This window comes from Mytilinidion resinicola (genome assembly GCF_010093595.1).
Source record: "Mytilinidion resinicola strain CBS 304.34 unplaced genomic scaffold BDZ99scaffold_1, whole genome shotgun sequence".
Classification (NCBI taxonomy): Eukaryota; Fungi; Ascomycota; class Dothideomycetes; order Mytilinidiales; family Mytilinidiaceae; genus Mytilinidion; species Mytilinidion resinicola.
In genome coordinates, this window is record NW_022985437.1 from 1,737,422 (window position 1) to 1,758,331 (window position 20,910).

The window sequence follows — 20,910 nt, forward strand, 5'->3', positions numbered from 1 at the left end:
AACGGGCTCGGCTTCCTCTTTAACGGGCTCGGCTTCCTCTTTAACGGGCTCGGCTTCCTCTTTAACGGGTTCGGCCTCTTCAACAGGAGCAGCGCCGTTGACCTTTGGCTCGGCCTTCGCTTCTTCCTCGACTGGTGCGGGTGTCTTTGACTCTTTCAATGCTGCCTCAAGTTCCTTGGCCGCTTCGGCGTTTGCCTTCTTCGCTGCCTCGAGTTCGGACTCAGTCTTCGCAGTCTGCTCCTTGGCCTCCTTGAGCTCGGATTCGGTCTTCGCAGCCTGTTCCTTGGCCTCCTCGAGCTCGGATTCGGTCTTGGTAGCCTGCTCCTTAGCCTCCTTCAGTTCGGTTTCAGCCTTAGCAGCTTGCTCTTTGGCTTCCTGGAGTTCGGCTTCAGCCTTAGTAGCTTGCTCTTTGGCTTCCTGGAGCGTGGCTTCAGCCTTGGTAGCTTGCTCCTTAGCTTCCTTAAGTTCGGATTCATCTTTGGAAGCCTGCTCCTTGGCCTCTTCGAGCTTAGCTTCCAAATCTTTGTGCTCAGCTTGCAGAGAGTCGACGGTCTTCTTGGCTTCAGCTTCAGCGGTCTTGGCAGCCTCGAGGTCGGTTTCCAAGCCAGCAACGCGGGCGGCCTCCTTCTCGGCTGCTTCGAGTTTCGTCTGAGCCTCCTTTGCAGACTCTTCGGAAGCGGCCAGCTTCTTCTCAAGCTCAGCCTTCTCGCTGACAGAGTCCTCTGCAGCGGCCAAATTCTTGGTCAGTTCTTCCTGGGCAGTCTCGAGTTCCTTGACCTTTGCGTCGGCAGCAGCAGCATCCTCTTGGGCCTTGGTAAGGGTAGCCTTAGTTTCCGCGTGGTTGGCTTCGGCAGCCTTGAGAGCTTCCTCGCTTGAAGCTGACTGTTCGGTCTTGGCGTCTTCGGCTTCTTTCAGTGACTTCTCCAGGGTACCGACTTGGGTCTTGGTCGTCTCATGCTCTGACTGAGACTTCTCAAGTTCCTCCTTGGTGGCAGCATGGGCGGCCTCAAGCTCAGTAGCCTTGGCCGCGAGTTCTTCTGCTTTAGCTTTCTCCCCTTCCGCGGCCTTCAGGGCTTCCTCCGCAGTAGCTAGTTGGGCCTTGGTGCTCTCGACCTCCTCTTGGGCACTCTTCTGTGCAGCTTCAATCTCGGTGATCTTGGTGCTTAATTCTTCGGCCTTTGCTTTGTCAGCTTCGGCAGCCTTGACTGCCTCCTCTGCGGTTGCAAGTTGGGCCTTAGTGCTCTCAACCTCCTCTTGAGCACTCTTCTGTGCAGCTTCAATCTCGGTGATCCTGGTGCTTAGTTCTTCGGCCTTTGCTTTGTCAGCTTCGGCAGCCTTGACTGCCTCCTCTGCGGTTGCAAGTTGGGCTTTGGTGCTCTCAACCTCCTCTTGAGCGCTCTTCCGTGCAGTTTCGGTCTCGGTGATCTTGGCATTCAGTTCCTCGATCTTTGCTTTGTCAGTTTCAGCAACCTTGGCTGCCTCCTCTGCGGCTGCAAGCTGGGTCTTGGTGCTCTCGAGATCTGTCTGGGCTGTCTTCTGTGCTTCTTCAAGCTCGGAAACTTTAGCGGCGAGCTCATCAGCCTTAGCCTTTGCAGCATCTACCTCCTTAGCAGCCTCTTCAGCGGCCGCAAGCTTAGCTATGGTGCTCTCGATTTCTTCCTGTGCACTCTTGTGTGCAAGTTCAAGCTCCGAGATCTTGACAGTCAGCTGCTCGTGATCAGCGTTAGCGCCTTCAGCGGCCTTCAAAGCCTCTTCGAGCTCTGTGATCTTGGCCTTCGTGGTTTCAAGGTCGGCGTGGGCGGCAGTCAGTTCCTCCTCTTTAGCAGCAAGATCCGCAGTAGCCCTCTCGTACTTGCTGTCGGCATCCTTGAGCTTCTCTTCCCATTCTGCAACACGAACGTCGAAGTCGGTTTTAGCGCTCTCGAGGGCAGCCTCGGCAGCCTCATGGTCGCTGCTTGCCTTCCCGAGTTCTGCTTTCGTAGATTCGTGATCCGAAGTAGCTTTAGCGAGATCGCCTTTGGTTGCCTCGTGCTCAGCAGTTGCTTGCTCAAGGGCCTTGGTGTGCTCGGCAATGAGGGCTTCGTTATCGGTCCCCTTTGCAAGAGCCTGTGCAAGCTCATCCTTGGTGCTATCGTGTTCCGATGTGAGTTTAGCAAGAGCTTCTTCGTGAGCTGCCTTGGTAGCGTCGTAGTCCGAATTGGCTTTCGCAAGATCAGCTTTGGTAGCTTCATGTGCGGTGATGGCGTCTGCAAGTTCAGATTTGGTGGTCTCATGTTCTGCCGTGGCCTTCTCGAGGTCTCCTTTGACAGCGGAGACGGCATCCTCCTTGGCCTTCTCCAGTTCGACCTTGGTAGAATCATGGGCTGCAAGAGCAGCCTCAAGTTCTGCTTGCGTAGACTTGTGTTCACCGGTAACTTTCTCGACGTTGGAGTTGGCGGCGTTGAGTTCCTCGGTCTTGGCGGCAAGGGCGGCCTCGAGTTCCGCAATCTTCTCGGCCTTCTTGTCGTGCTCTGCGGTGACTGTAGCTAGCTGGAGTTTTGATTCTCGGGCGCCGTCAAGTTGGCCGGTGAGTTCTTCCACCTGCCCAGAAAGCGATTCTCTGGACTGGACGGCTTCATCGAGCTCTCTCTTTGAACTTTCTTGGAAGGCAGCATGATCTGCGGTAATCCTTTCGGCCTCAGCGGCGGTAGCGTCGAGTTTGGCCTGGATTTCAGAAATTTTAGCCTCAAGAGTAGATCTGGTACTGTCATGTGCAGCCTGAGCTTCACCGAGTACCTTCTCTGACTCTTGCTTGTGAGCGGCAAGCAGCTCGACATGGCTGTTGCCAGCTTGCCTCTCTGCCTCCAGCTCACTTGCCAGCTTCTCGACGGTTTCGTCACTGGCTTTCTTCGCAGCATCAAGCTCAGCTAGCTTCTGCTCGAGCTCCGTGAGTTGGGATCCCTTCGCATCCAGTTCCGAGCGGACCGAAGAGAGCTCCGCCGAGACGGCGTCGCGAGACTTCGTAATCGACTCGAGAGCCTGATCATAGGATACCTTAAGAGACCGCACGTTAGCCGAATGCTCCTCACCGCATTGAGCCCTCACAGCATTACGCTCCGACTCTTTGGCCTCTTTGACCTGCTGGACGACGACTCCCACCATGTGATCTTCTAGTACCTTCTTTTCTTGGATGAGGGCAGCCTCCTTCTCCTCATAGTCCCTCCGAAGGACATCAGACTCCTTCTCGAAGTTCTGGATATCCTCATTCTGGGCGTCGATGGTCTCCTTCGCCTCGTCAAGCTCCTGCTGTAGCCTCGCGTTCTGGTTATTCAGCTTCTCGACTGCGACAGCAGGAGGGTCGTTTTCATTGACGGGCGGGGCGGGTGCCTCGGCGGGCTCCTCTGCTTGTCCCTTGGACGCCGTGGCGCCATCAGAGGGTTCGGAGGTAGGTGTGTCGGGAGGGGCGGTGGTAGGTGTGCCCGAGGTTGGTGTGGTTTCTTGGATGTTATTAGTAAGAGCTGTTGGATGGTATATAGGATGTGTTGAGGCATAGTAGCTGGATCGAGAAGCTGTTGATGGAAACTTGGCTCTTGTTTACAAAGTGTAAACGGCAGCCTCGGAGCTCGTCCGAACGTCGACAGTAACAACAAGGACGATTGAAGCTCTCAGCATGTCCAAGTAGAGCTTCATGATGCAGCCCAATGCTCCGCAGCGTAGATGCGAAGGTATGATGGCAAAAAACTGACCTGGCTGGGCAGAAGCTTCAGGTGGTGGCGGGCCACCGAAAAAATAGTTGTAGGCGCGACGCTGGCATGGTTAGCACGAACAAGGAGGAGATGGAAAGGATGCAGACGTACCATGCTGCTCGATCGTTTGGGGAGTTTAGGTCTGTTGGAGGAGGTGGAGGCGCGGCCCTTGCGAGGAGAGGAAGTTCCTTCGTCCTCGGGGAGCACGGTGACCGGGACGATCGTGTGATTGCTCTTCTCTCGCTTGTGGCCCAACAGCTTCCGTTGCGCCTTCTGCGAGCCCTCGTTGATGTCGGCGATGATCTGCCGCTCTCGCGCCGACGAGGAGGACCTTGCGCACGCTGTCAGTCGGGGCCAAGGTGAAAGGGCGGTGGAGGCGGAGCGCACTGCCATGGGAGAGGAGGCACCTACTCATAACTCGGGCGGCTACGCGAAAACGACGGCATGGCGAACAGCTGCTACTGGTGAATTCCTGAATCAAGCACCGGGCGACTAGCGAGCTTTTCAATGACTTCGAGGGCACCGGCTCTTGAACAATCCTCTTTATTCCCAAGCACAGCGCAGCGTGCCGCGGGCTCCCAATCAGCGAGCAGCACGTAGTGGCACTCCCGTCGCGTGCGAGAGCAGAAAGACGGAGAGCGCAGCCAATGCCCGCCAGCAGGCGGGCGCGAGGGCCGCGTTTAAAGGCAGTGACGGTGTGCATAGCTTCGACGTGTTCATGCACCAGGGCGCCCTGTGTTTGAGCCGGGCAGGGGTGCGGGACCCCCTGGATATATCTCAGAGACACACGGCGTGGGTGGCACGGTGGGCCTCGAATTAAGCTCCCACAGCCTCACCTCGACCTGCAGGCACCAGGGCCATCCCGCTGTTTCAGTCGGCCCGCCCGGTGGCGGCTTCAAGGGACTGCTTGCAACGCTGAAGAGCGCCAGACGGAGCTGGAGCCAGGCGAGCTGGCGGTCGGCACCACAGTGACTCTCCGTGGACCCGACCATGAGGCCTTCATCTTCTTGCCGCCGCCCCACGTTTGACGCACGCGTGGCAATCAGTGGATGCGTTGGCTCTGCCGCAGCGTCCGGGACGAGCATGGTGTGCGTTGGTCGAAGAATTTGCGTGAACCCTGCAGATGACAAGACACCACGGCATGCTTTGAAGAAACGGCTCCGAAGAGGTGCAATGCGACGGTAGGGTCGTGTGCAATATACAGTAGAAGTTTACAGGCTGGTACAAAGAAGTCACAGTTTCTAGAGACGGCTGGACGTTGAATTTGTGGCTGGAGTAGCACTCTCTGTACCACCGTTCTAGATGGACTCCACATGCTCCATCTGCAAGGGGTACCTGTCAATCCGCTAGGAAGGCAAGCTGTTCGAACATCGGTATGCCATTCAAACACACCTTCTTGGCTACAATGCCTCACCATAGCAATCCGTACACTCGTTTACTGCTGTGTGAGGAGCTTCATACTATTTTCAGTATTATGAATGAGGGAAAACTTCGGCGTCTTGGACAACTAGTAAACTCTACTCCAGACAGCGTCAGTGTGTGCGTCAGTAGGTGCGTCAGTAGGTGTGTCAGTAGGAAGTAAATTGGAAGCGTATCCACTGCCATCGCTTTCTATCAGTCTGTTGGAGTTCCACCAACAGTGGAAGGAAAGTGTACGGATATCTATGGCAAGGCACTGTCAAAGGGTGGTCTAATCTAGTGACGAGAAAATTCGAGCCTGCATATTTGTGGTTTCGAGCAGCCTAGTATGCTAGGGCTTCTCATAATATGCTAGACAACCATGGTAATGGCGAGCAGTTGTGCGCAGACGTTGGTCCAGATACTTCGTTGTAACAAATATAGTTATGGGCATCCTTGGTGCTCAATCAAAAGCCCCAGAACGCCAGGTACCATTCGTCCAATCTCAACCTCCCCATCCTAACTCCGCATCGAAACACCCAAGCCACTCTGCATGCGTCCTGCGAACCATGCGGGAAGCCAGACATTCCCAATAATAACACCGTTAGCCCTCCAATCGCATCACGTCTCCACCAATGTGCATAGCCCCTTACAGCCTTCCCCATAGGTAGTTCGAGTAGAAATTCCGCGAGAACTTCGGGTCGATGTCGATGATATGCGAGTCTCCCTTGGAGTTCTGCCGTATGATGACCTTGTTGAAGATTCCCGTCGCAGGTTCTGCCTCGATGTCGATGTTGAGCATGCGGTAGAGCTTCAACTTGAGCCTATAACGAAGCTGTTAGTACACTTCTACAAGTTTCACAACTGCAGCAATTTCGCAGACTGGGAAACCTACAGTTTTTGCGTCTCATCTTCCGATGACCCTCGTGCAGCCTCTGCACCTTCTTCGATACCCGCATCATCCAGATCCCCAAGCGTTTCCTCAAGTCTAGCCAGCTCTGCGGCCATTCGCTCGCCTTCAATCTCGAGATCAGATGCCTGTTTTGCCACCTTGAACTTCTCCGTGTCTAGTCGCAGGATTTCTGATGCGTGATTGGTGGGGTTGTGGGAGCTGAGGGTCAGGGAGTGCGTCGAGGACAGTGTTTGTTGTTGTCGCGACAGCTTCTGCAGTGTGGATTGGAGGCCGTCGAGTTGGGCCTGGCGACAGGCATGCAGTGTGCTCAGAGAGTCATTGATACGGTGAAGAGACGATCGGTCAGGTCCAATGTTGAAGTTCGCGGCGCACGAGGCGATGAGCTGGGGAGTGTTAGCGGTTGTGCTTTCGCAGTGTAAACAGAGAAATGTACCGTGGCGGGGTCTTCGTCGAGGAGCATGATGGCAGAGTTTGAAAAGGAGGGTAGAACGGAATTGCAGTGTCAGAGCGTTTGCAACTATTGCAGTGGGGTGGCGGCAGGGCTGAGCAGATGTGGTGAAGTCGAGATAGCGGCGTGGTGTTGAGCAGTTGCCCGCATGTTTTGATTTATGGGCGCTTGGACCAACGGCGGCTTTCCAGGGCAACGACGACTGGCGTCCGGCGTACGTCACAAAAATTCACGAGATCACGGCTTGCGCAGCGGCGAAAGGCACCACCAGACCTGCTCCGAGATTACGTTCACCCTCTCCGTACTCCTAATACACCATTCATGGCGCCCTCTCTGCCCTGTGAGTACTGTGCCTTCACAATAGCAGCGACAAAGCTAACGCCTCGCCAGATGCCGCTGATGCGGAAAGGTACGAATCCGGCATTTGCGATTTCACTGCGCAGCAATAGAGCTTGATCCAAGTCTAACATGTTCCCAGTCCTCTCAAACCCGAAGAACTCCAAGTCCTCCGCGCACAGTACGAGAAGGAGGGCGAGTACGTGGGCTTGCAAACGAAATTCAACTACGCCTGGGTATGCGCCCCATCGAATCCACTGAAGGCACAACAAGCTCACATTCACCGCCACAGGGCCTCATAAAATCAAACAACCGCCAGGAGCAACAAGAAGGCGTTCGCCTGCTCTCAGAAATCTTCCGCAACTCCCCCGAGCGCCGGAGGGAGTGCCTCTACTACCTCGCCCTCGGAAACTACAAGCTCGGCAACTACGCCGAGGCGAGGAAATACAACGAGCTATTGATCGACCTCGAGCCCGCGAACCTGCAGGCGGGAAGTCTGAAAGGGCTGATCGACGACAAGGTGGCGAAGGAGGGCCTTGTCGGGGTGGCGATTGTTGGAGGTCTGGCTGTGGCGGCGGGTATCGTGGGAAGCATGCTATTCAAGGGAAGCAGAAGGCGATAGGGTAACACGCTGTGTATAATGGGGGATGAGTGACGAGCGTTGGTGGTGCATTCGGCGTATCGGCGGCTTTCCCTAGGCCGAGAAATCGCATGTAGAATATGGACATCTTTAACCTTTCAAGCGCGTGCGTCTCTGCGCCCAGGACGCTCCAATGGTGTTTTGCGGTTGTCTCGGATCCAATGAACTACCCATGCGGGGCGTCAGAATAGCAAAGAAGAGCATGGAAAGCCAGAGAAGGCTTTGGTGGCAGCGAGTCGAACAGACGTACAACAACGCACCCGAACAATCAGGCGGATTTGCTAGGTGCTAGTGTAATTAACACAGCTGTGCAGCGAGCGTCTTGTCCCGTCCAGGTGCACCCTCACCGGACCCTCCCTCTCGTTCCCGCGCAGTTGGCTGCACCGGCTCGGCGATCCCTGTCAGGTCGATTATCTAGCACAACGTCACCGGCAGCGCGTTCGCATCAACACTACTTCGCCCCTACACCTCGACGGCCTCCTACTCGACGCCTATTTCTACGCTCTGCCTTCCACCTGCTCCGCCCCTCCCTCCGTGCAACTCAGCTGTCGGGCCATCGCACCGGTCACTGCGAGAGGCGCATGACAAGGCTCACACCCGAGCTGCCTCTGACCCATCATCACACATCACCCACGTCTCGTGAGGATCTGATGAGCACGTAGCTTTGCTACGACCACAGCAAACTTCCGCAACCTTCTGCGAGCAGCGACTCTCCTCTGCTCTCCAACCTTCCACTCCTTGCCTCTCTCCTCGGCCCCGCCCAACATGGATCCACCCCTTCAGCAGCCAGCGCAACAGCCACAGACAACGGCGCGCGACATGGTCTTCTGCCACGAATGCGAAAACGAATGGTACAGGGACGAACACGGGCTATCCTGCCCCGAGTGCCATTCTGATTTCACCGAAATTGTAAGTTCTCCGGAGATGCTGACTTCGCACCGCCGCCCGCCACTGCATGCGTCGACGGCGACCGAGAACCCCAAACTCGCTGGAATCAAGTGTTTGAGAGCTGAGCTAACATCATGTCCTAGATCGAGGAAAATCACGATCCTAGAGTTGCCGCCATGGCAGATTCCGACGACGACGGCCCACCCCCACTAGGCGCCTTTCACCACCACCACCCTTGGGATGCTCCAGACCCAGACGAGGATGATATCAATCAACTACACTGGAGCACTGGCCCAAACACTTTCGCTGTCCAGGGCGTCATATTTCGAGACAACCTCAGCCAACGCCGAGCTGACCCCCACGACCATGATCTCCATAATCCAGTCTTGGGAACCTTCGCCACGATGCTGCAAAATTTAGTGGGAGGGCTTGGACAACAACCTCCTAGTGAACAACCCCCTAGTGAACAACCCAGCGGATCTCCTTCTCCAGGCCAGGGACCAAATGATCGGTTCTCTGGCACACTGCCGGGTGGAAACCGCTTTACGTATCAACGTACTGTACGGCTCCATGGCCCAGATGGCACACATCGGGGTGCACATCTGGACCCCAGTGGAGACGAGTTGAACGGGTTAGTTCTTCATATTGTGATCATCTGTGAAATTGTCCTTGCTAACACGGTTGATAGACTAGTGGAGCACCTTCTCGGCGCCGCCATGGGCGGTCCACCAGGCCACACCCACCCTCCCAGTGGACAACCTGGACAACCTCCCGGACAACCTGGACAATTTCCCGGCCAACCGCAGATAAACCCCCTCGCCGCTATATTCGCACAATTGATGAATCCAGGAATGGCAGCTCCTGGTGATTTCGTCTATTCACAAGAAGCCCTCGATCGCATAATCTCGCAACTAATGGAGCAAAACACTAGTAATGCTCCAGGACCTGCTACTCCCGAGGCTATCGGCTCCCTCCCCAAAAAGATAATTACCATTGAAGACCTCGGGCCTGACGGACGGGCTGAATGCAGCATCTGTATGGACGAAGTCACTGTTGGTGAAGAGGTCGCTCAGCTGCCCTGCCACCACTGGTTCCATCAACCATGCGTGGCCATGTGGTTAGGCGAACACGATACGTGTCCGCACTGCCGCAAAGGCATTATGGATCACGACAAGGCCGGCGAGAGTGCTAACAGTTCGACGAACACCGCGGATGCATCCAGCGGTTCCAACGGCGCACCTGCGACTCCCTCCCGCCAGCAGATGCCAGGAACCTTCGGTGCCGGCACGGAAGAAAACCCGTTCATTGTCCCAGAAACACCTGAGCAGAGTCGGTTGCATGCACAACAAGACCAGCGGTCAAGTTCGGAGCGTCAACCAAGCCCTCATTCGGTACACTCGGATGGAGACGCAAGTGGCGGTGGGCTGGGCGACCGTATTCGGAGGGGTTTGTTTGGCCAACCCCGATGATGTCCGCCAGTCTTACTTGCTCTCTGCTGACCTTCACTTTGTTGGCTAGGAAGAAATAGTATCCGACGAAAACTGGCTGCTCGCAGGTCGAGGCACAGTAATGGCTAGCTGTGAAGGCATCAACTCGACCGTGCATCATGTATACCCTTTCCCTGCATTTAGTGGCGTTTTGGTCTGGTTCAGCTGTCAGAGCTCCTTGGAGGCCCTTTTCTATGTCAGTGGAACAACCCTTTTCTATTCTTTGTTGGTCTCTGGGGATGTGTGTACACGAATGACGGCTCTTGAGCGGATCGAATTGAATCACATAGAAGTGATCATGGGCTGTGATGGCTGGAGTTCTGCGGTTGGTATTTTGGAAATGTGTATAGATTGATGCGGTCAACGCTTATTCTATTTACTCTTCATCTCATCTCATCTACCTAAATTTCACAAGACGCTCTAATATAATGCCTTGTCATAGATATCCGTACACTCATTTGACGCTGCATGAGGACCCTCATAGTGTTTTCAGCATTCTTGGTAATAGGGAAGTTCGGCACTTTGGACAACTAGTAAACTCGTGAGGCTACCCTAGACAGCGTCAGCAGTGTATCCGCTGCCCCCGGCTCCTATCAGTTATGGCAAGGCACTGTACTGCCATCTTTCGAGTACCTGTTCAGAGACACCCAGACCGTTATTAAGCACGTATTTCTACCGTGACTAGCACGTGCCTCGACTCATGCATTGGATATATCAGCCTCCCCTTTTTCTGACCCACTTCACAGGGTAATGGCGTCTTCAAATTGACCTGGTGGAGCACACATGTGGTGTGTTTGTTGAGAAGTGACGATGATCAATTTCCTCGCCATATGTAGATGAGCATTCAGAGGCTCTCTATGCGATCTACGGCGACGCTCTATGGCTGTGGTTGCACGGACGAGCTTTAGGTGGTGGTCTCCATCGTACGACTGTAAAGAGTGGTGCCGGTGACCGTGATGCTGGTCCTACCACCAATCCCATAGAACCATGCCACTAAAGGTTTAGATTCACCACATTGGTCCTTAGTTCGGGAGTTGTTGATGCCACCCAGGTACGACAACCTTCTCGCCCCGTCAAAGAGAAGGACGCATGTGCTGATATACTCGGCAATTCTGGCTGTGACTAATACATGACTAAGCATGATCACATGATAACTAGTTATCAATCCAAAAGCCAGATTCTGAACAGTGGCAAGCCGCTCAGCCCGAGGGTGCTTCAAGGTCTCCTTGTATGCGAACACTTTTAATTCAGAAGGAGAGAGTGTGTGCTCTACGACGAAGGCTTTGAGAATAAGTGTCGCAGGCCCCATCGACTCAATCATTACCTGTAATCTCTTTAGAAAGAAACGTGCTGTCGTACTGACGGCACTCTAGGGGTTCGCCCCTCGTCTAAATCAGTCCATCCCGTACATACGGCATCATGGACGGCTTATCCAGCAAAGCCCAGGACCAAACCAGTGCTCTAGAGTCCTGTGAATAGCGACACCCAGAACACGATGCTGTCTCTGACCACCGCCATCATGGGGGCAATTAGAAAGATATTGTAGGAGCCAAATCCTAGGCGAAAGGCTTCTCAAGGGTATAGGTAAGGCGGCATGGTGATCAGGTGGTATGATCGTGTGTGGAACTTTTTATCTCCCTAAGACCGGGAGCTGCGGGCTAATATGTGAGGCTAGGGTGAATATAGGGTCGTAATATTGGGCGCTCTGTGTTTGAACCAGGCGCAGGCGCTCGATTGGTACCTAGCGAGAACCCTAAGAGTGTTGAGTTGGAACGGACGTTGAAATCTGGTGGCGCTGTAGTGTTGGCCGGGGTGACGGCGTCAGACACCGTTGACAGCACCTCACTTCGACGAGAACCACCAAGCACGCTAGGATTACACTATTCATGCACTCAAATCCTGCAGAACCGCCATGCGTCTATTCAAGCCCGCTGTTTGGTGCATGCAAGGTCCCTTATATAATCACCCGGCCTACGAAAGCGGGCGTCCACGAGGTAATTGCACTTTTTTCTCCATCAGATGGCTGCGCGCGTTAGTTAGGCATAACGAGAAGCCTTATTCACGATATTCCTGTTCTGCTGTTTAAGCAATTTATCATGCTGCAGACCCTCCCGTGCTTGTCTGACGTGCTGGGCGTGGCCGTCTCTCTCTATAGCTCATCAACACCTCTCTTTATAGCTGCGTGTCGAGTTCTTTGCCTCTCCGTCCCGTCTTCTTACGCTTTCATTATCCTTCTCCACCGCATTCGCCATGCGGTATACCCCTCTCTTCGCCTTGATTGGGCTCCTATCCGTCACTTCCGCCAACCCAATCCTACACCCTCGCGCTACTCCTACCACCACTAATCGGACCACTACCAGCAGTACAGCACCATGCGCCGCCGTCTCCTCAGCCCACTATGCTCCGAGCAACAAAGATGGTACAGTCCCTGCACAGCTGGCCTACGAATGCCTCAAAAGCGTGCCACTCAACGTGACCGCTGCCAAGAGGCTCATGGGGGAGATACGGCCCTACATCAATTGGCAGACAAACATAGTCTTCCTGAAGAACCCACCCGCCGAGTATGTGCAAAAGATCCAGCAGCCCGTGGACATTCTGGCCGGATTAGACAAAATTGAGGCACAGATTGATAGTGGGGCTTTCTTTGGCGAGTATGACGTGAGTGCTTTTTCTTTTTCGAGTTAATGAAACTAGCTCTAGAGATACATCCTATACAGTACTTCGTCCTTAGTCTGTGTGTAACACAATTCCAAGGATCGGAAGCTCACCATTTTGAACAGTCATCAAAGCCGGCATGACCTGTCTTATACGGCTTTGAGCTACCTCAAGCGTCACGGTCGAGTGTTGTAGCTAACTACTTGGTAGTTTGGACTTGCGCTGTATAAACTTATCCTATCAGCACACGACGGTCATTTCTCTATTGTCCTGGATTCCGTAGGAAATTTCTTCAACTTCGACCGGAAATTCCCATTAGTTTCCGTCTCTGAAGACGGAGTGAAGTTACCCGCGGTTTTCGTATACGGCGATGTTTTAGGTCAGCAATTCAATACTATTTCAGGGGCATATACTCCCTCTGCCGTTGTCAAGATTGATGGCCAAGATGCTGCGACTTTCCTCGAAAATTGGAGCCAATGGGGGATTCTTCAGGACCGCGATGCCCTCTATAACAACCTCTTCTACGAGCTTGCGCAGGTCTCTGTTGGCTCTTATGGCACCGGCACAGGCACCTTTAGGTATGGCTCACTCACACACACGTGACGTCCAAGTTCGCTCACACGTATATGATAGCGGAGGTGGAAGAGGTCGGTGGGCTTACCCTGGAGCGAATACTACCTACACTTTTGCCAACGGAACCTCCAAGACTGTCGAAAATATCGCCTACCCCATGTTCAACTTAGATGGTATTGATTCAGGGGAGAAGCTGCAGCAGAACTTCTTCAACTACGACGCAGGCACCGCCAATACCGAGGGGAAAGTAAACCTTCACGTTGTTCCTGGTGATAAAGTCGCAGCAGCAGCTACTGGATCGGCTGCTGGCTACCCACCCACCGTCATTGCCGGGCCCTCAAACATCATCAACGGCTACTATATCGATTCGCCAGACTACAGCAGCATCGCGGTCCTCTCTGTACCTAATTTCGTCGGAGATATAGACGACAACGTCGCCTTCCAGGCCACAAGTCGGAACTTCATCGCCCAAGCCCTCGCAGATAACAAGACGAAGCTAATCATCGACCTTTCCGCCAACGGCGGCGGCAGTGTGCTGCAAGCCTATGACCTATTCAAACAGCTCTTCCCCAGGCCCGCATACCTCCCCTACGGCGCGACACGCTGGCGCGCCCACGAAGCCGCCGACCTAATCGGCCAATCTTTCAGCGCCGCCGCCTCGCAATTTCCGCGAGTCCTAGACACGATCCAATTCTACGTCCAGGAAATGCAGTCGACCTACTTCGACTACGAAAGCGACCTCGACGTCAACTACAAGCCCTTCACCTCGTGGCCCGAAAAGTACGCGCCCCGCGTGTACAACGGCGACAACTTCACCGGCATCGCGCGCTACAACCTGTCCGACGTCCTCATCACCCTCATGTCGGGCGGCATCGACATCACCGGCTACGGCGCCCTCGCGAGCGCCTCCAACAACCCCCAGCCGTTCAAAGCCGAGGACATCGTCATCGTCTACGACGGCTACTGCGCGTCGACGTGCAGCATCTTCTCCGAGCTCATGCGGCAGCAGGGCGGCGTCAAGGCCATCGCCATGGGCGGGCGCCCCAACACGCACCCGATCCAGGCCGTGGGCGGCACCAAGGGCGTGAATAACCTCGACTGGGAGACCATTCAGGCGTTCGTGCAGTTGGGGGTTAGGGCTTCGAGCGCGGCGGAGAGACAGCGGTATGAAGATAGCGTGCTGGGCACTGATTACAACGCCGAGGGGCCGTTTGTCCGCACGTCTTGGGCGAGCGACCCCGGGTGCAACGTGCGAGATGGGCTGAGGGAGGGCGATGACAGCGGGACGCCGTTGCAATTTCGCTACGAGGAGGCGGATTGTCGGTTGTATTATACGCCCGAGATGACGGTTGATGCGACGGCGATTTGGAAGGCAGCGGCGGACGCGCAGTGGGGTGGGTGGGGGAAGTCGAAGTGTGTGGCAAATTGGTGGCCGTGGTCTAAGGAGAAGAGGGAGGTTACTACGACGCTGGGTAGGAGTAGACTAGGGAAGAGGGGTGCCGGTGCGAGTGATGCAAAGGCTCTGGAGGAGTTGCTGAAGACGCTTGCGATTAGGACGGAAAATCAATGGAAAGGGGATGGGTTTATGAAGCCATAGGGGTGAAACTGAGTCGAACGGATGGGAAATAGTAGAACCAGTAGGAAATAGCAGAACAAGTAGGAAACAATAGAATAAGTAATAAGTGGGAAATGGCATATTAACGGAGCGGTACAGTACTAGGCCATGACCCTAAACGGATATACCACTGCTCCAGCTCCACTCTTGCTCTCTCGACACCACTGTAAGGAATGCCTTAGCTCACATATCTTCAAATAGTCAAGGTAGTCTAGTATCCACTGCGTTTACCCTTATATCGTATGTGGACTTTCTAGAGCCACTTAGGGTACCCCAAGCAGTCGCAGAGAGTGCCCAAACTTATGTCTTGTTACTATAATGAGACCTCAAGAATGCTCAACAAGCATCAAGTCCAATTACTTTGTTCAGAATCCAATTCCGTTTCGCCTCGATAGAGTCCAAATGGTATGCTAGCGATGCCGCACAAAATGACCGTGACAGAACGACAAGGAACCAAACTCTGCGATAGATAAGAATAATGAACTCCTCCGCAACTCCACCCAATGCCAGGCTCCGACTTTCTCCCCAAAGAAGAGGAAGAAAGGTGACGGCGACCTAATTGCTCCTTCTAAATCCCTAGAGCCCCATCTAAGAGATCCTCAAAAAGCACATCAACTTCTGTATCCAACATCTACCCGCCCACCCACTCGTCTATGAGGGCCGTTTCCCCTCCAACCAGATATCCCCACCTTCGCCTCTGACCCACATGCCCCACGCCCTCTCATACGCCTCCTCTAGATCTCTTACCCATCGCTTTGTGTCAAACAACGCGCTACTCCACCGACTCTCATACAGTAACTTGCGTAACGCCACCAATCGTCCTGTCGCCCGATATCCCTCGTACACACACTCCTTCCCCAACCGAACAGCCGCCTCTTCATACTCCTCCTCGCTCCCCGCAATCAGATCCTGTGCCGCTTGCACTCCTGCCGCGTTTCTTGGCAAAGCGCCTTTTAGGATACTTGCGGCCATGCGGCTGCACATCTTGTAGCGGTAGCGCGGGAGGGTAAGTAAGGGTGTGCCCGACCACAGCACGTCGGCGGCCGTGGTATGCGCATTGCACTCTGGCGTGTCGAGGAAGAGGTCGCAGACGCGAGCGCGAGCGATGTGCATGTGCTTCTGGGCGACGTCGGTGAAGAGAACGCGGGACGCGACTTCAGGGCCGGCCCAGGCATGGGCGGTTTGCTTGAGGTTAGTCTCCCCGAGGTCGGGGAACCGAAGGAGCCAGAGGACGGCATTGGGGAGACGTGCAAGGATGCGGAGCCAAGTACGGAAGGTGGTGGGTTCGATCTGATAGATAGGTGTTAGCAGATCGTACATGATGATGGAAGAATAATTGGAACGTACCTTGTAGAGTTGGTTGAAGTTGCCCAGGATGATGGCATCGTCGGGAAGATTTGGAAAGAGTTCTTTGCGCATCTTCCATCGTCTGACTTGCTCTTCTTCCCAGTCTAACTGCTTGCCTTGCGAGTCTGGCGCGCTCTGTCTGTGGTCGCAGCAGAAGAATGTGTCGCGACAGAAGATGACGTTCTCGCCATAGACCCACTCGTCGTCCGTCCCTCCGCTGTTATCATCGACGAAATTATCTTCAATATCGATGTTGCGACGCCACTTTCGCAGCGTACTTGGCGGGACGGCTGTGTCGTCTGCGAGTAGGTAATCACACCATTCTGCGCCTAGCGTGCCGGCGAAACCCATAAAGGACATTTGAATGGGAGCTGGACGAGCTGCGAACACTTCGTTCCTCGCGCCACGAGTGTAGCCATTCAGGTTGATTAGTATGTGAATGCCGTCCTGCACGATCTGGTTGACGAGACGCTCAGCTGACCAATTGCTGGCATCGTAAAAAACTGGCGACTCTTTCTCGATCTGCTGCCGATGAACCGAGCCGTCGCTTGCTGTAGTCGCGTAACAATATGCCTTAGCGCGGGAGGGATCATGAAGTCCAAATACCGACTGCATGAGGTGTGCTAGTGGGTGGTTGTTGAAGTCAGACGACACGTACCCAACCTTGAGGTAGGGTTTCGGAGGTGGAGGTGGAGCAAATACTGTCGGTGGTAGCCATGGAGCCTTTAGTGTGGAGCAGGATATCCGGAGACCGTTTCTTTGAGATATCAAGCGTATCTGCTTCGCAGACATCGGACAGGTGAAGGTATGGAAAGGAAGGACGGTAGGAGCGGCCGGGACCGTCAAAGCTCCTGGTAGCTGAGGTCGCCTGTACGATGCAGACGGCCGTAGCAGTCCCTTGATGTACTTGTCCTGGTACCATTGCCATGCAATTCTTCTGATTACACGCTCAACCGAGCGTACCAACCTGGCGCCTTCCCATTTTTGGCCTCTCCAACTGCCTAGCTTTGATTTCATGTTCTTCTCCTTTTCTTTCACGTCCGAAACACCACCTTCGATGAGAGTCAGCGATCGGACCATTGATTCCACGAAGCGCTGGTCGATGACGCCCAGGCCCCAATTTTCTCCATCGCCCAGTTGCTTCTCAACTAGGTCAACGACTCGTTTGATCCAGCCAGAGCTCGAAGCACCAGGAAGTCTCGCGTCAAGAAGCATGCCCTTATCATCCACGTGCCATCGGTCTCGAGTGCCACTTTCCGAAGCAATACCTCCTCTACCTGCCCAACCACAGACCGAATTCAAGGCGTTCGCAAGGCCGCACACAGCCTCAGCAAAATCAGGACTGACGTTCACAGCGCGGCGGTAGTATGTGATGGCATCGCTAATCCGACCTTTGTCCTTCACAGCGTTTGCCAGATTTGCAAGGGCAATGTCGAAGTTCGCGTCACATGCTACAGCCTGCTCATACATGTTGATAGCAACGTCCAACTGGCCGATATCTTTGAGTAAGCTGCCGAGATTTGTGTAAAGATGTGCGTGTTTCGAGTCCAGAAGCAATCCGTAGTTGTAATACATCAACGCCAGTGCGATTCCACTTCCCGGGACCAGGCCGGGTATGTAAGGCTTGGGGATGGGACCAGAAACCGGCATGTGCTTAGAAGGTGCCGACTGCTGCACACTGGAGAGCAGTATTCCGACGTTGTTGGCAGTCGAAGGACTTGGTTGAAGTGATAGAGAAAGGTAGTACAGGGCTAGAATTTCTCGGACACTGTATGAGGTCTGGTATGCGGATGACTTCGGTGAATTTGTGGACATCCCATCTTGGAAAATCTTGGCTAGGGACAATAACGAGTTACTGGTAGTTGATATTGCAGCTTTCCGAGCCATGCCTTCACTAGAAACAAATTCGAGGCCAGGTAGCTGTCCATGCGGAGGAAAGCAAAGCTGTGAGGTCTTCAACGCAGGCTCAGGACCGAGTAGAATCGGATCATGAGAAGGAGGGATGCGCCGGCCGTCAGTGGTTGTTTCGCCCTCTCCAATGACTGAGAGAATGTGTCTTATAAGACCTTCGATGCCTTGCATTTGACGACCAGTAGCGATCAAGACGGCCCTTTCGAAGGCTTTCGCAGCGCCGACATTGTCACCTAGGGCATATAGCATGTTCCCTTTGGCGTGAACCAGCGCAAGGATTCGGCCGTTGTCAGATCCTGGAATAGCGTATCCACTTGAACCAAAGCCAGGCTGATCTGAGCCAGGTAACTCTTCTAGATCCTTGAAAACAGTCTCGCCGTCTCCATCGAAGAATTCAAAAACTGGTTTGTCGGAGACTTCGGAGATTGCTGGAGAGTGGCTCATGGATGTCGACCTTTCACTTTGAACATCGAGGTTCTTTGATAGTTCCCTGCTCTTGAAGTATTTCAAGGATCGCTCTACGTGTTCGATAATCTGTACAGCCTCTTTCCCTCGATGATCTGTGCACAGAAGACCAATCAGATGTTCAACAGCTTCGAAATAGCTAGGACGTAGTTTGACCGCGCGAATCCAATACTGCTCGGCGTCTTGTTTTCGCTGGAGCGCGAGTAGCGTTGCGGCTAGATTAGAGATTGCTTCAACATGGCTATCAATTGATCAGCAGTGTCCGAGTGAAGCGGTCGGGGTTTACTTACTCCGCGTCAAGATCAAGTATTCGAGAATACCATCCGAGGGCCTTCTGATAATCTCCAAGTGCATAGGCTAAACATCCCCCAAGAAGCATGCCGTCTATCCATTTCCAAGAACTTTCACTACAGTGTTTTGTGATTGACTCAAGAGCGGAAGTTGCGGCAGCATTTGGAGAAACGTTGGGTTGTAGTCCGGTAATCGATCCTGAGGTCCGTCGTAACGTGCGAGCAGAATCGTTCATTTGGCCATGTAGTTGCATTAAGCCAGGACTTGCCATTTGCTGTTGCCAAGAGGCTCGCCGTTGAGCTTCGGGATCCCTTTGCTCGGCCGGACTTGGGGACCACAAAGAAGATGAGCGACTGTGAGATAGCGATGGTCGCTTCTGTCTATTCTGGAAGTTTGGATCATCACGTTCGGCGCTGACCGCTTGGGCCAAAGTGCCAGGATTCGATATGCGCCTGTCATAAGTCTTGCCGGAGTTGTTAGTATTTGAGGAGGAGAAATTAGCCCCAGGCTGGCGAGGAGGTTTTGGATAGATGTTTGGACGAGGCGGTTGCCCGTTTGCGTGTCGACTTTGGGCACTGGCTCTCCTTGTTTGTTGTAAATACTTTAAGAGATCAATGTAGACCGTGTGAGCCCAGTTGAAGACCCTCTCCCGCAACTGCGCATTGCTTGAATGAGGTCCAAATTCGGAGATAGGCGTAGAAACAGGTGTGAGGTCTGGTACTGGTGTTGTTTGGCCAGATGAATGTGACGAGTGGACGTCGAGCGGGGTATGTGATGCTCGCTGTCTAAATTGAGTATTGAGATTCAGGTTCTGATATTCTGGTCCTTGGTTGCGTCCATGGTGATAAGAATGATGTGTTGGTTCACTATTTCGTAAGCTATATGGCAGCGGGTGGTCCAGAGTAGCACCGTCGATGTTGTACGAATTTCCGGGCGGTACCGGTGTTGATCCCGGAAATGGAGTTTGTTGCAAGAGATTGACATTCGGTACTGGAGGATTGAATACTTGCCAATCTCCCATGCCTTTGCCGAGATAGCCTTGCTGATGCGCCGAGCTCCAACTTGATGCGGGATGATGATAGTAGCGTGGATCACGCATAGCGGCAGGCCTGTAGGGAATAAATGTTCCATCGTACCAGTAAGGTCCATAAGGGCCTTGATCATTAGACACTGTTGGAGCTAACTGCGTGTGCAACTGAAGGTCCATTGCACCACAAAACTGCTGGCCATAGAAGCGATACATAAGATCCTGGTCCGCTGGCAGCTGATTTAGCATTGAGTCAAAATTTGGCAAGGTGTTCTGTGAGTTCGTCCACGAGTTCTTGCGAGCATCCCAATTGGCAGACTGGGGGTCTTGGTTCACTGGACCGTAGGTATTGAACGCTGAAGCAGGCGACCTTATCGGTAAATTCTGTGTCGGACCATATGGAAACACTGTTGAATTCAAGAGGGTAGGTTCGTCAGCCGTGACGGGTAGCAAAACGTGCTTGGATGCGTGTGGCCTTTCTGTCTGCTCGACTGAGGTTCCGTCGTACGAGGCTGCCAGGATCCCATTTGGTGTCTTCCGACGAAGCATATGCTCCGGATGCTTCACTTCCACCTGACCCTGGTCCGTCTGTTCTGTGTATTGCGGGTGTGAACTTATGCGCTGGAGGGGGTGGGCATACTGCTGGGGCATCCGAACATGCCCAGCACTCCACTGTTCGTGACCAGGGACATTTCGGCGTGCAGCGGAGCGCGGAGAGATGGGGAATGAGTCGTAAGGCACAGCGGGCGTGTTAAATGTGAACAGCTGCGTTTGCTGTGTAGGGAGGGGTGGATATTGCCGGACCATCGTCATGGTGTAATGGGATGCCTAGTGCACGCTTCAAGATGAGAGGGCTGGATCAATAGGGCTCCCAGGACAATGGGGACGGGCCTCCAACTCGTACAAGGCTCTTTCACCGAGACCGGCTGGTGCCTATGCCTTTGCGAAGTTGTCTCCCGTCGCCGGTGCATGACATTTCAGGTTATTGTGCCCAAGGCAGGTGGCTCCAGGCGCCCCAAGACCGGCTTGTCACCAGTTCAGGATCCCAGGATGCAGAAGAGGTCCCAGCAGGCGGGTGGCAGACGGGTGCAGCGTCGCAGCAGCAACGGGCCGTCCGATTAGCGACCCCCAGGCTCTGGAGAGCGACACGAAGCGTGAGGCGGGCGAGGAGAAGACAGAGTGTCAGAATTG

At 54.0% G+C, this 20,910-nt stretch overlaps 6 protein-coding genes across 6 annotated transcripts in view; 3 read left to right on the top strand and 3 right to left on the bottom strand.

The window, feature by feature from the left end:
* The window catches only part of BDZ99DRAFT_493222 (uncharacterized protein), a gene marked incomplete at both ends in the record, with an annotated part of 4,367 nt that extends 249 nt beyond the window's left edge, over window positions 1-4,118 (bottom strand). The window contains 3 exons of the mRNA XM_033723217.1: window positions 4-3,497; window positions 3,726-3,786; window positions 3,837-4,118. Coding sequence (XP_033584360.1) covers window positions 4-3,497; window positions 3,726-3,786; window positions 3,837-4,118 — 3,837 coding nt within the window. The remainder of the gene's footprint in view (window positions 1-3; window positions 3,498-3,725; window positions 3,787-3,836) is intronic.
* A 1,226-nt stretch (window positions 4,119-5,344) lies between these two features.
* On the bottom strand, window positions 5,345-6,604 carry BDZ99DRAFT_405028 (kinetochore protein-like protein spc24). The gene is made up of 3 exons (XM_033716414.1): window positions 6,470-6,604; window positions 6,019-6,419; window positions 5,345-5,947 (listed from the first exon to the last, which is right to left on the bottom strand). The coding sequence occupies exons 1-3, from the start codon at window positions 6,494-6,496 to the stop codon at window positions 5,773-5,775; spliced, it is 603 nt and encodes a 200-aa protein (XP_033584361.1). The 5' UTR covers window positions 6,497-6,604; the 3' UTR covers window positions 5,345-5,772.
* Window positions 6,605-6,749: 145 nt separating this feature from the next.
* BDZ99DRAFT_457135 (mitochondrial fission 1 protein) lies at window positions 6,750-7,818 on the top strand. Its single transcript, XM_033718622.1, has 4 exons — window positions 6,750-6,824; window positions 6,875-6,893; window positions 6,963-7,056; window positions 7,113-7,818. Exons 1-4 carry the CDS (start codon window positions 6,806-6,808, stop codon window positions 7,440-7,442), a joined length of 462 nt encoding a protein of 153 aa, XP_033584362.1. The 5' UTR covers window positions 6,750-6,805; the 3' UTR covers window positions 7,443-7,818.
* A 407-nt stretch (window positions 7,819-8,225) lies between these two features.
* BDZ99DRAFT_513643 (uncharacterized protein) lies at window positions 8,226-9,817 on the top strand (the record flags this gene model as incomplete). The annotated part of the gene is made up of 3 exons (XM_033724727.1): window positions 8,226-8,369; window positions 8,492-8,979; window positions 9,037-9,817. 3 exons carry the CDS (start codon window positions 8,226-8,228, stop codon window positions 9,815-9,817), a joined length of 1,413 nt encoding a protein of 470 aa, XP_033584363.1.
* A 2,268-nt stretch (window positions 9,818-12,085) lies between these two features.
* BDZ99DRAFT_405035 (uncharacterized protein) lies at window positions 12,086-14,714 on the top strand (the record flags this gene model as incomplete). Its single annotated transcript, XM_033716415.1, has 3 exons — window positions 12,086-12,493; window positions 12,701-13,068; window positions 13,124-14,714. The coding sequence occupies 3 exons, from the start codon at window positions 12,086-12,088 to the stop codon at window positions 14,658-14,660; spliced, it is 2,313 nt and encodes a 770-aa protein (XP_033584364.1). The 3' UTR covers window positions 14,661-14,714.
* Window positions 14,715-15,163: 449 nt separating this feature from the next.
* On the bottom strand, window positions 15,164-20,814 carry BDZ99DRAFT_15183 (uncharacterized protein). The gene is made up of 3 exons (XM_033712787.1): window positions 18,692-20,814; window positions 16,026-18,642; window positions 15,164-15,968 (listed from the first exon to the last, which is right to left on the bottom strand). Exons 1-3 carry the CDS (start codon window positions 20,530-20,532, stop codon window positions 15,330-15,332), a joined length of 5,097 nt encoding a protein of 1,698 aa, XP_033584365.1. The 5' UTR covers window positions 20,533-20,814; the 3' UTR covers window positions 15,164-15,329.
* Between the last annotated feature and the right edge of the window lie 96 nt (window positions 20,815-20,910).